Genomic DNA, 12,942 nt, shown 5'->3' with positions numbered 1-12,942 from the left:
CAGAAGTTGTTTTTTGTTTTTGTTTTTTCCATTTGTGCTTGCTACAGAGTTCCTTTTCTGAAAGAACTTTGCTAAAGCAAAAAAGAAAGGGAGGGGGTAGGGCGTTTCTAGAACAATATTAAATAGATGATAGCACAGCGAGTGTATGACTATGTCGAGTATTTGAGGGTAGGATTTGGCGAAACCCCGTAGATATTTCACATACACCCAGCCTGCACTTGGCACCAGCCCACGATACCAGGGTAGCCACGCGGACCCGGTGACATTATGAGGACAGCAGGGACAGCACCGATATCCGTTAGATAGCTATTCGGAGACCCGGATCTCAGACAAATGTCTCTTTTCCCTTAAGTGCTTTGAAAGAACCAAAAAAAAAAACCCTCAAGCCCCTTTTGTCTGCCACGTCAGCTTTATGGGACTTGTCAGGTTCCCGGGTGGAATGGTTGTGGATGTGGATTTATGAGACTTATTTGCGTGGCACGGTGACCGATCGGGGTGTCACATCCTCGTACACAGCACACAGCCCGTGCAAAGCGCGGCCCCTCGTGCGGCAGCCGCCACGAGCACACAACAGGAGGCTACTCCCCCGTGGGGCGGGTGGGGGGCACCGAAGCCACGGCCACTGGGACGTCGCTCCCCTGCTCGTTCGCGGACGTCATCATTTTTTGCATCGCGGCGTCTCCTCGCAGGGGCCAGGCCACGTGGGCTGTTTCAGAGGCTGCTCCCTCCGTATCCGTCCTGGCCAGCTCCCTCCGAAAGAGACCCTAAGGTCAGGTAGGACATTTGCTTCATCGTCTGTCTCTCCCAACTGGACGTGAGTTCTCCAAGGGAAGACATGTGGGCTCGTGGGATTCTTGTCCCCCAGAGCAGCGCTGGGCACGTGGGGCCATGTGGCACAGTTGTTAACTGCTTGCTGAATGACCGAACATCACAGTGGGTTAAAAGCACCAATCCAGAATTTTGTATGGAAGCTTTTGATTGTAGTTTTGAGTAAGCTCTGCACCCAACGTGGGGCTGGAACCCACAACCCTGAGATGAAGAGTCCCACGCTCCCCCGGTGCCCCCCTCCTGGTTTTATTTTAATGTCGGCAGCTGTGTTGGTTTGCTGGGGCAAACCCCTATTAAGTGGAAAGAACAATTTGTAGCTTCAGTGAAACCTGGAGTACTGTGGGTGGTGGCTCAGAGGACAGATGTGTTGTGTCTCACTCTTGAAGGCCAGGAGTCCAGAATCAAGGTCCCTCCTGAGGGCTCTGAGGGAGAGCCTTCCCAGGCCCCTCTCCTCGGTGTGCGGACGGCTGGCTTCACCTTGACATGGCGTTGTCCCCGTAGGGTGTCTGTCTACAAGCTGCCCTTTCTTCGGGGGACGTGCGGTCACCATCCCGCTGCTTCGGGGCCCACCCTGGAGCCACCCTTGAACGGGTTTGCCTCTGTGCCCGTGAGGTCCCGTTCCAAAGCGCTGGGGTCGAGAGTTCAGCATATGGATTTAGACGGAAGTACAGGGCCACCCATAATAGCAGCTAATTATATTCTTTCCTCTTTTACTTACTCTGCGGATCAGATTCAGCCGACTCAGCCTTACAGGGCCAGAGACCAGGTGGTACCCAGCCCCCCGTCCCCCGACCCCCCTCCTGAAGCCACGCAGATGCTCATTCCAGCAGCAACCATACCAGTGGCTTCTGGAAGCTCAGTGGCTTGGGGATCTTCTAGACAGAGAGCATCTCGCGTGGGGATCCTGGCTCACCCCGAGTTCGGCGCATCGGAGGACAGAGATCAGGCTTCCTGTGTCCGGAATTTGCACTGAACGTCGATTTTCTTTACGGAACGCTTAATCATCATCTGTTACAACAGAGCCAAGGACATTTTGAAAAGATGGGAGGACACATTTGGGTTTTAAGCACCCAAGGACTGAGTGGACTGAACGGAGGTCAAGCACAAACGGACGAGGGGCCGCCCAGGTGGCTCCGTCGGTGAAGCGTCAGACCCTGGGTTTCAGCTCAGGTCAGGATCTTGCGGATCGTGAGTTCGAGTCCTGTGTCCGGCTCTGCGCTGACATCACAGCTTGGGATTCTCTCCCTCTCTCCCTCTCTCTGCCCCCCACCCCCCTCCCCAGCTCATGCTCTTTCTGTCTCTCAAAATAAATAAACTTAAAAAACAACAGCCATGTGGGGGTGGCACGAGCCGGCTCAGGGGCGCCCAGACCGCTCAGGAAGCATCCCCCCCCCCCCCCCCCCCCCCCCCCGCTGGTGGGTGCCCGGGACCTGTGATGACGCGCTCAGCGCCCTGCACGCCGCCTGCGGGGGCGCCCGTGCCGACGTTAAGCAGGTGCCGCGGCGCTGCCTCCCAGCCTCCAGAGTCACCTCCTGACCCGGGCAACAGCAGAGCCACACGTAGGGGACCCCACCCCCTAGGCAGAGCATGAAAAGGAGGAGAGGGCAGGGAGTGACGTGCCCAAGGTCGCCAGCAGAGGCCGCCCAGCAGCCCAGCCCGTTTCCCCGCATCCACCATCCACTCCAGCGACTCCCCTCCTTCACCACGGGGATGCTGAGTGGGCGTGGCCTCTCCGGGGCCAGGCTCCTCCCCGAGAAGCCAGGCGTCCTCACCTGCCCATCGTGGGCTCCCACAGGCCCTCCCTCGTCGCAAATTCCACTCCTGCTCCTTGGGGGAGAGGGCCGCACCCGCTGGTCTCACGCAGAAAACGCCCAATTAGCAAAATCGACCTCTGAAAGCCCGTGCCTTCGTCGCAGCTCGGGCTCATGGCCCACCTCGTGCACAGATGAAACCAGCCTCCGCGCCCATCAGCAAGAATCGTTCTATTTGTGCGAACTATTAAGTGGAAAGAACAATTTGTAGCTTCAGTGAAACCTGGAGTCTTGAGCAAAATCCAAATGCAGCAAAACCCGATTTCAAGCAAAGTCACATTTCATGAGGCATTTCTTATGGGCAGTAAAGGTAGAGGGTGTCGGTGCTAAGAGGCCGCTGGGGCGTTGATTTCCCCGTCTTAGGACAAATGGGGGGCTTTTGCTAATGTGTCCTAATGCCCGTCCTTTAGGTGCGCCCCAGTCTCCTTGTGGCCAAGGTGACCAGTTGCGTTCAACACATCATTTAAAAAAGACATTTTTTTAATGTTTATTCATTTTTGAGAGAGAGAGAGACAGATTGCAAGCTGGGGAGGGGCAGAGAGGGAGGGAGACACAGAATCCGAAGCGGGCTCCAGGCTCTGAGCCGTCAGCCCAGAGTCCGACGCGGGGCTCGAACCTGCGAACCGCGAGATCCCGACCTGAGCCAAAGTTGGAGGCTTCACCGACTGAGCCACCGGGGTGCCCCTCAGCACATCATTTTAATGCTGAGAAGTTTCTAAACAGCAGGTGCCTGTTGCTGCTGATTTGCTCTTGCCGCTCTGGGGGCTGATGCTGACCAGGACGCCCGAACTTTGACAGTGGAGATGTATGTGGCTTACCGAGTGCTGGCAATCAGGTTTGCTCAGCTATGTTGATGTAGCTTCCCAACTATTCACGAGGATTTACGTCCTCCACTCCTGGAGGGGGGTGGTGAGCAGGGCAGAGGTGTGCACACACGTGTGTGTGTGTGTGTGTGCCTTGCTGATACTTTCAGAAGCTGTAACCCTGCGTATACCCTGAGGAGTCCAATCTTTCTGCAGACTTTGTTGGTCAAAACCGTGTGTAACACGCTCCCAGTGACAAGGTGCTGGTGACAGAACAGATGGGTGTTTGCCAGGCGTGACTGTTCTGGGCTTTTCTGTGTTGTTCTCTATTCTGTCTGGCTGGCAAGTACACGAGAGATACCGTTTCTAGCACCCCGAGAGACCAGCACACCTGACAGCAGGTGGGATCCAAGGAAGGTGTGTGCCTGCGTTCGGTAAGACGTGATCACCGGGGGAGCGGGGCGAAGGGCTCACAAGAAATCTAGGATTGCTCGGTTGGTTTTGCAACTTCCTCGTAACCTCAAAGCATCAAACTATTTTAAAATGAAAACTTATTTTTAAAAAATACTGCAGTGTTCTGTTTCCTTCCAGAGGCAAAATTCTTACTTTGCCTGGTATTTGCATCCATATCGCTGATGGGGATAGTGACGTTGATGCATCTTGCTTTGGGGTGTGTGTGTGTGTGTGTGTGTGTGTGTGTGTGTGTGTGTGTGTGTTTAGGCAATATCTATAAATTTCCAACAAAGGACAAAATATACCTCTTCCCCCCCCCCCATAAGGGCACTCCTTTCTACGCCTCCACCTTCCAATAAAATAATCATATTTTGTCTGGGTTCATATTCGGTGTTTAAAATATTATAAGCACGTGTGCTAATCACAGTAAAGCCAAGTATGAAATTCTGATCACGTGGCATCTTCTGAGTGATGATTTCTTATCTTCAGATTTAAAAACTGGTCCGGTTTTAGTCCTTCCCCTCATTTTCTGTATATTGAGCTCTCGTTCGTTCCCAAACGCTTCGCTGTCTGGATCTCCTCCCGGAGGGTTTATCCCCACCAGATTCCTTAGGAAAATGTCCATTTCCGGACGGCAAGGCCGCCAGATTCTCCTCCTTGCTGGGGCCCCCTGTCCTCTGCGGCCGCCTTCCCTCTGTGCACCTGTCGTGCATGGGATCACGTGTTTCCTGCGCCTCTGACGTCTGACATCCTTCTGGGTCTCCAGGTAGCTTTCTGAGCAAGGATGTAGGAAGTAAATTGTCAGAGAGCTTGCATATCTGGAAAGATGGTCTTCGGAATCAGGCTGGGTATAGAATTCGAGGTTGGGAATCACTCCCCCTTTGAGTTTTGGGCGATTTTCCATTGTCTCTTGGTTTCCAGAGCGGCTGTCGTGAGTTCTGAGTCCGTGCTTGTCTCTGACGCTTCTGTCTCTCTGGAGGAGTGCGGAACTCACTCTCCCGTATCGTCGACATGTGCCGCTGCTGTGCCTGGGTGTGGGTTAGCTCTTTCTGCCTCTAAGGACAAATCTCCTCTATCCACCAGCCAGTCTATGCCTTTATATTTCTGCTATAATAGTTTTAATTTCCAAGTGCTCTTTTTTTTGTGGGCGTTTTTAAATAGCATTGTGTTTTTGTTTCATGATTGTGGAGTATTGTCTGATTTCCCTGTGAATATGAATGATTGTTTTTTTTTTTTTTTAATTATGGTCTTTCCCATATTGGCTCTATTTAGTACAGATTGCTTTTTTTTTTTTTCTGTTTGTCTGTTTGGGTGTCTGTAATCACGTAGAGACTTTTCTCAGTGCCCAGCAGTTCCCGTTTGCTCCTATAAGTGATTGGGGGCACACGGCCGTTGGGAGCTCTGAGCCCAGGCACCCTGGCTTGCTGTTTGGAGGGACCCCAGTGTGAGCATTCACTCCCGCTTTGGGGCTGGGCCTCCGAGTCCTCAGGCCGCTTCCCCGGCGTGATCCCCGCTGACTCTTACTTTTCCCACCGACCGCTGGTGCTGCGAGTGGAAATCCTGCTCCCAAATTTGCTCGCGTCAGACCTCTTTCCCGTTCCAGAATCCGTGGCGGCTGGGCGTGTCCCCTCCCCACCTCGTGGGCCTCCGTTCTCCCGTGAGCGGGATTTGGGGGAGAGGACAGGCAGGCGGTTGCGTTCCATCTGCTACTTTTCTCCTCGGTATGTCGACGAGAACACTGAGGTTCAGAGGGGCCGAGTCGGCCCGGAGAGGAAGGCTTCCTTTGTTTCAAGCCCTAACTTAGTGCACTTGGGTTGGTAGCCTGCCTGGAGGAGGCAGCTGCACGGAGCAGGTGGGGGTAGTGTAGCAATAATGGACACTTAGTAAGTGCTTGCTGTATGCTTCACCCTATTCTAATCTCTTTATAGGCATTAAGACATTTCATCGTTCAGCTTTATTAGCAGATCCATTTTGGGGGTAGGGGGTGAACTGAGGCTCAGAGAGGGTGTAGTTGGGCCCAGACCACACAGCTACAAAGTGGTGAACCCAGGGTGTGAGCTGGGAAACCTCAGCACTATGGACCCTCCGGACTGATGAGCCTGTGTTGTGGGGATCGTGCCGGGCATTGTACGATGTTAAACTGCGTCCTTGGCCTCTACCCACCCCCCACCCCAACCCCGGGCAGCACACCCCCACCCAGTGGCGACAACCGGAAATGTCTCCTGACCTTGCCACCTGCCTCTGGCAGGACACCAGCCTCCCCAACAACCACCAAATGAGAACAACTGGCCGAGGCCGACCGACGGTCCCCCTGAACGCTTTATAGGGCTAAGTCTCTGTGTCCGGGGGCACATCCAGGGCCCCCCTACCCTCACCACGGACCCGGGCCGCCGGATCCGCCCTTCTGGAGTCCGTGGCCCCGCCCCCTTGCACTGTCTCCGCCCACCCCGGCGTTACCCCTCCGGAGCCCTCGGTCCGTCTCTGCACCTGCCGCGGGAACGTGCGCGTGAACGCGGAGCGGGCGATCGCAGCGCAGTGGGGCTCGGGCACATTTGCAAAGGCCGGGTCACTAATGCCGTGGGTCTCTCTCGCCTGTCTTCCTGCCCGCAGAGCCAAGGTGAAGAAGGGGGTGAACATCTTGGGCGCTCAGACCAGCGAGCCCCGGCAGTGGGACGTCAAGCAGGAGACGGGCAGCGGCGGGAAGCACACCACCGCCACCCTGCTGTGCCAGCGCCGGGCGCCCAGTGCGCGCAACAGGTAAGCGCGCACCGCGCGGGCCCGCACGAACCCCGGCTCAGCGGAGCTCTTACACCGTCGGCCCGGAAAGCTGGAGGCACCCGCCTCGACTGGCAGGACCATCTGACAGCTCCGGGCGGGGGCAGCTGCGGCTCTGGTCCTGAGCCTGCGGTTCCGGCTCGGGCGCAGAGACCTGTCGCCAAGGTTCGCCCGGCCTCCCGGCCCCGGTGCATTCCATCCACCTAGGCTCAGGTCCCGCGCAGCGTCACCTCCCCTTGTCCTCCCTACGTGATCAGAGGCTGCCTCCTAAGTGCGCATCCTCTGCACGGAGGGTGTGATGTTTTGCCCCTTGGTAAGAAACGCGGATCCGGTCTTCATCGCTGTTCCCGGCACAGAGCTCCTAAGAGCCTTAGAATTTCCCGAGTGACGAGAGGAACAAAGGTGTCCTTTCCTGGGTTAACGAAGTGACTTTTGGAAAGCACCGAGGTCACCCCCCAAACCACCCCAACATCTCCTAAAGGGCAGACGGGCTGGAGGTTGCATTACCAGCGGCCAATGACTTAATCAACCTTACCTCTGTAGTGAGGCCTCTAGAAAAACCCTAAAGAAAGGGTGTCAGAGAGGGTGCAGGTGGGTGAGCCCCTGGCGCTCGGGCCGAGTGGTGCCCAGAGAGAGCATGAAGGTCTGTGCCCCCTTCCCGACACCCATGTGTCTCCTCAGTGTGGTTGCCCCTGAGTTATTAACATCCTTTAACCCGGTCAGTAAGGGTTTCTCTGCATTCTGTGAGCTGCTCGAGCAAATCAGTCAAGCCCAAGGAGGGGGTCACGGCAACCTCGGGCTTATAGCCTGGACCGGTGACCGGCACCTGCAATGGGGAGGGACAGTCCTGTGGGATGGAGCCCCTCACTGGGGGGATCTGATGCCACTTCTGGGTGGACGGGGTCAGGATCGCATGGCACCCGAGGATCCCAGCTGGTGTCGGCGAGCTGCTCTGGGGGGAAACACACGCGTCGGAATTGATGTCTGAATCGTAAAGGATTAGGCCCAGTCTTCAATGAGGAAGGATCTGAAGACGGGGTGACAGTCGGTGGTGATCGTGTGTAAGGACGTGATGCTATGTGACATTCTACACGGACATCTGGATGACTCTTTAATTGTTTTCTGCGTATAAGAACAATACATACTCCTTTTAGAGTATTTTTTAAGTTTATTTATTTTGAGAGCAGGGAAGGGGCAGAGAGGGAGGGAGAGAATCCCAAGCAGTCTCTGCACCATCAGCATAGAGAGAGACCGATGTGGGGCTCGAGCTCAAGACCCTAGGATCACGACCTGAGCCGAAACCAGGAGTCGGATGCTGGACTGACTGAGCCTCTCAGGCGCCTCATAGAGTATTTGCAAAGCACAGTTATGCAAGGAAAAAACGTTAAATAATATATCAGTACCCTGCCACCCAAGGATAACCCAGTGCTAATAAGTTGGTTCATTTCCTCCCAGCGTTTTATACGTACAATAAATGTGCAATCAGTTTATTTATCTTACAAATCTGGTATCATAATCTCGATAGGTTTTAGGATACTTTCATTTCTATTGTAAACATTTTCTCTTGACATTAAATTGTCCTCAGCAACATTTTAACGGCCTCACAATATTCTGTCATATAGATTTAACATTCCGTAAATAGCCATACCCATGTCTCTGGACATTTCCACTGTTATTTTTATAAACAATGCAGCAATAAACTACCGTCCACATAAAGCTTTATCTCCTTCTCTTTTCACTTAAGGTGGCTTCTTAGAATCAAAAAGTTTGAATCATTTTTAGGGCTCCTGATACCTTCTCTTTGTGTATTTTCTTGAAGAGAGCAGCACTAAAGGAAAAGAATAGCCCCTCACCAGGCACGTTTTCTTAAGTGAACGCTACAAGACTGCCAAGAAAAATAATGCAAATTCTCTACTTTGTGTGGAAACGCCCAGTTCTTTGATCGCAGACCCTGTGCTCGGTCCTCCCTTTCGCGGGTAGCCAGCGAAAACATCTGGTGCCCCGAGCGGCTTCCAAACAGCAGCCTTTTCCACAATTGCCCCCAAGAAGGACCCTTAGTACATCCTGTGGTTGATTAGGCAAGTAAGAGCGGAAATGTTCATTAGCAGTGAAGTCAGGCGTGGAAATTGTCCTTCGTGACACCATCAGGAGCCTCAAAGTGAGGGAGGTGCACCCTGTGCTGGCACGTCCTCATGGGTCCCTGAGGCCACGCTGTTTGTTCTGCGTCTTCCAGAAAGCGCGCTCTGGGCTCAGGTGTGTTTGCCGAGAGGGTGAGCCTTTATTCGTGGTGGTTGTTGCAAAGCCTGTTTCCCAGCACACCGCCAATGGGCGTCCCGTGCTCACTGCCTCCCTCTCGGAGAGAGGACTTTCTGCAGAAATCCTTGGTCGGTTCACCTGTGCTCCGTGCCAGGCTGATGTCCACTGAACACGCTGACTGTGGTCCAGACCACCCCCATCAGTGACCTAAACGCTGCGGACTGGCCCCAGAAAGACCACACTTCAAATAAGGGTGTTCGTTGACGGGGAAGGTCCAAGGGCTCGCTTCCTCTGCCCGTGGAGCAAAGGCCAAGCGTACGAGTCGTCTACTGCTGTGTCACAAACTATCCCCGAGTTTCAGGCACCATGCTCATTATCTCGTGGCCTCCGTGGGCCAGGATTCAGGCACCTCTGAACCGGGGTCTCTACCCCAGGGTCTCTCACCAAGCCACCGTCTACGTCTCCATCAGGAACCGGGGTCTCATCTGAAGGCTCAGCAGAGACAGTATACTTCCAGGATCAGGTGGCCGTTGGCAGGCCTCCTGCCTTAGTTCCTCGAGGCTGGCAGGACTGGGGGTCTCAGTTTCTTGTTCCTTCCCGGGCATTCTTCTCCGTCAGGTCAAACGTGTGTGAGAAGGTCCAGGGAGGAAAGAAGTGACAGCAAACAGGGGGCAGAGTATTTACAATCTAATCTCCCAAGGGACATCCAAACACTCTTGCTGTATTCTGTTCATGAGAAGCAAGTCTGGGCCACACTCCAGGGGAGGGGGGTACGCAGAGGGGAGGGTGCCAGGAGGTGGGGTCTCTGGGAACTGTCTTTAGCCATCAGCCTGAAGGTTCTTCTGGGCTTTGGAGCGTGCCTGTGAGGTGTCCTGGGGGGGCAGGAGGAAGGAATATGCAGGCACAGAGGCCCCGCCCTCTCTGAAATCACGTGAAATCAGGAGACCTCAGGTGGTGGGGAGGGGGGGCCGGGACCTTACTGCAGGTGACCTAGAAACGACTTGCAGAGATTAATCCAGAAAGGTAGGAAGGCCGTGAGACGGAGGGACGTGGCTCCCAGACCAGTGGCTTCAACTGGCCTTGCCTTAGCTGTGTGTCCCCTGTCCTCCCCATCACATGGACTCGTGTGCCTCATTTCACTTAAGCCAGGTGATGAAGGGGCAAGGTTTATGTTACCGTCTGTATGCGGGAGTGTGCTTAGATGCACTAAAAGGTGATGATCCCGGCTCATTCAGTCTGAAGAGCAACTTATCCCAAGGACGTTTTGCGGAATGGTGTGGAATCAGTTTGGAAAGTGGAAACTGCAGGCAAATCTCGGCACCCACCGGCACCCGCCCAAAGTCACGCCATGTCACGGGCCACTTGGACCGCTGCTCGCTCAGGAGTTTTCTCTGAATCGTCTTTAAATTGCTCTGCGTTTTTAAAATCACCTTCGTTTTTAGTCATACTGTCCTTGAAGATATACATTTAAGGTACTTCCGTTAGTTTCTAATGTGCATTACGCTATGAGATACCAGAATTGCAGTATTTTATTTTATTCTAGTTTTTAATGTTTATTTTTGAGAGAGAGAGAGCAAAGTGGGGGAGGAGCAGAGAGAGAGGGAGACACAGAATCGGAAGCAGGCTCCAGGCTCTGAGCTGTCAGCACACAGCCCGACCCGGGGCTCGAACCCATGAACTGTGAGGTCATGACCTGAGCTGAAGTCAGATGCTCAACCGACTGAGCCACCCAGGCGCCCCATTTGCTCAGATTTTTAAAAGTCACTGTGCAGATACAAGAAAAGGAATGTCGCTCAGGAACATTGTCCACCAGCAGGTGAATTGCGTGGGAGTAGCGGCCAGGCTGAGCGCATCACGTGCTCTGCTGTGGACGAAATCATACCTGCCTTCTTTAGGGCAAAACAGCAAAACAGCAGCAAAACAGCCGTCCCGGCCTGGACGGTGCCCTCTTTGAAAGGGACTGAGGAGTGAGGCCAGCCCGTTCAGAGACTCCGCTCCCCGCATTCTCCCCCACACGGTCCCTCCTGAACAGATACAGCCCAGGGTCCCCGGTGTTTCCAGCAGATGCTGTAGGCACATGTCTGTCGTCCGCTTCCTTATTTGTGTTTGCCCTCAGCTCTCTTGAGGGGCAGCCCTTCCAGGGAACCGGTCCCTCATTCCCCTCCACTTGTCACCCAGCTTCTGTTCTGCCAGGCGGTCTAGACCAGAGACGTGCTCTGGGTCCCCGCCCTTCCTTGGACCCCAGCTGACACCCCCTAGTCGTCCCCTCTCCCTGAAACAGCAGCACCCGCGCGGCATCCCCTGCCCGCATGGCTTCAGCCCGGCTGCAGGAGAGACAAGGAAGTCAGGCAGGTAATAAAAGGAGAGTCTTTTCCCAAAGCAAAAATGACGGAAAACGGGGAATAAAGTGCCCGTTAGTATTCGTTCACGCGGTCTCGATCGCAGACCTTCTGTGTGTGATGATGCTTGGCTGTTTGTTTTCGGAGAATTCTGGAATATGAACGTTCTCGTAGCTGCTTCGTATGAACAGCTTCAGCGAAGCTTCGGGGAGTGGTCCACAGACATAATCTGCTTTTCTCTAAAGGAAATTGCCCAGACCGCATCTTCTTTTTTTTTTTTTTTAATTTTTTTTTAACGTTTATTTATTTTTGAGACAGAGAGAGACAGAGCATGAACAGGGGAGGGGCAGAGAGAGAGGGAGACACAGAACCTGAAACAGGCTCCAGGCTCTGAGCTGTCAGCACAGAGCCCGACGCGGGGCTCGAACCCACGGACTGTGAGATCATGACCTGAGCCGAAGTCAGACGCTTAACCGACCAAGCCACCCAGGCGCCCCCTGCGTCTTCTTCTTAAGAAGATTTGGAAGATACCGCAGAAAACATGCCGTGCCGGTGTCCCAAGTGAAAACTCTCCCGGTCGATGGCATAGGTGTGCATGGCAAGTCCCCAGAGGAAGAAGCCAACAGTGTCCCCACGCAGCCCGCTCTCAACGCACGACGGGCGCACGTCAGCACCTGTGGCAGGAGAGTTCCTTGATGGGCACCTTGTGTGGGTCCTCCCACTGCCAGTTTGTGCCGGAGGCTAAAGCCCAAGATGGTGGAGATTCCTGGTGTTTTCTGGCATGTATGCAAACTAACCCCCCACCCACGAGAATTTCCCAGAAGAGCCTGGGGGTGGGAGAACAGCTAGAGAGGAAGCTTTGAGAAGGCTGGGAGAAGAGATGTTCCCGGAGACCAAAGCGCTGGCTCTGGCATCCGACGTTGATCCGTTGTCCGAAATAAACAGCCGTGGGGTTCCTCCCATCAAGTGGTGTCGTGGGCACGTCCAGCATCCATGGACCCTCATCCCATCGAGCCTGCCTGCGGTGGAGGCACCCGGCTTCCCCAGAGGGATCAGCTTCTACAGAGAAGGACTAGACCCTGGGCGTTAGAACCATGGCGCCTAGGAGAGCCTTCACAACGCGGGACGCGCGGTGCTCCTCCTGCCCGCTTCCCCGGAGCCCCCGCGGTGAATGTGGGCTCACTCCGTTTCCCTGCGAATGACCGGTGCCCCTGTGTACGAGAGGGTGCATTTTCCGACCACGTTTGCAACGGTCAGGTTCTCAACGCCCCCAGCTGTGTGCTCTCCTGGAGGTTGCTACTCAGCATTACAAGGTAGAGCCTTCGTCCTTCCCCTCGAACACGGGTGACGTTTGTGACCAGCTTGCTGTGAGCACAAGGGTCGCCCTGTGGCTTGGAGAGAGCTGGGTCACAAAAGAGCCAACAAGCAGGCAGCCCCATTGCCCCGAGGCCTCCAGTTATCCCACGTGGAGAGACCCCAGGGAGGACCCCACACCAAGGGAGAGGATGCGTCCAGCCAGCCCCACCCAGCCCAGCCCTCCAGAATTCTTGAATCACAGACACAGTGATCGTTTCATGCCGCTAGGTTTGCAGGGCGGTTTGTGGCAGAGCAACATGTAACCAGAAGACGGGGCCCCCGGGAGGGTTGAGGTGCTCCCACCCCCTACAGGTCCTCAGG

At 54.7% G+C, this 12,942-nt stretch overlaps 1 protein-coding gene across 1 annotated transcript in view; it reads left to right on the top strand.

Moving 5' to 3' along the window:
- The window catches only part of TMEM132C (transmembrane protein 132C), a gene marked incomplete at its 5' end in the record, with an annotated part of 203,304 nt that overhangs the window by 82,668 nt on the left and 107,694 nt on the right, over nucleotides 1-12,942 (top strand). The window contains one exon of the mRNA XM_042911161.1: nucleotides 6,506-6,652. Within this exon, the coding sequence (XP_042767095.1) occupies nucleotides 6,506-6,652 (147 nt within the window). The remainder of the gene's footprint in view (nucleotides 1-6,505; nucleotides 6,653-12,942) is intronic.

Source organism: Panthera leo, chromosome D3, assembly GCF_018350215.1.
Source record: "Panthera leo isolate Ple1 chromosome D3, P.leo_Ple1_pat1.1, whole genome shotgun sequence".
NCBI lineage: Eukaryota > Metazoa > Chordata > Mammalia > Carnivora > Felidae > Panthera > Panthera leo.
Note: the sequence above shows the minus strand (reverse complement) of the source record. Positions and strands in the feature narration are given on the sequence as shown.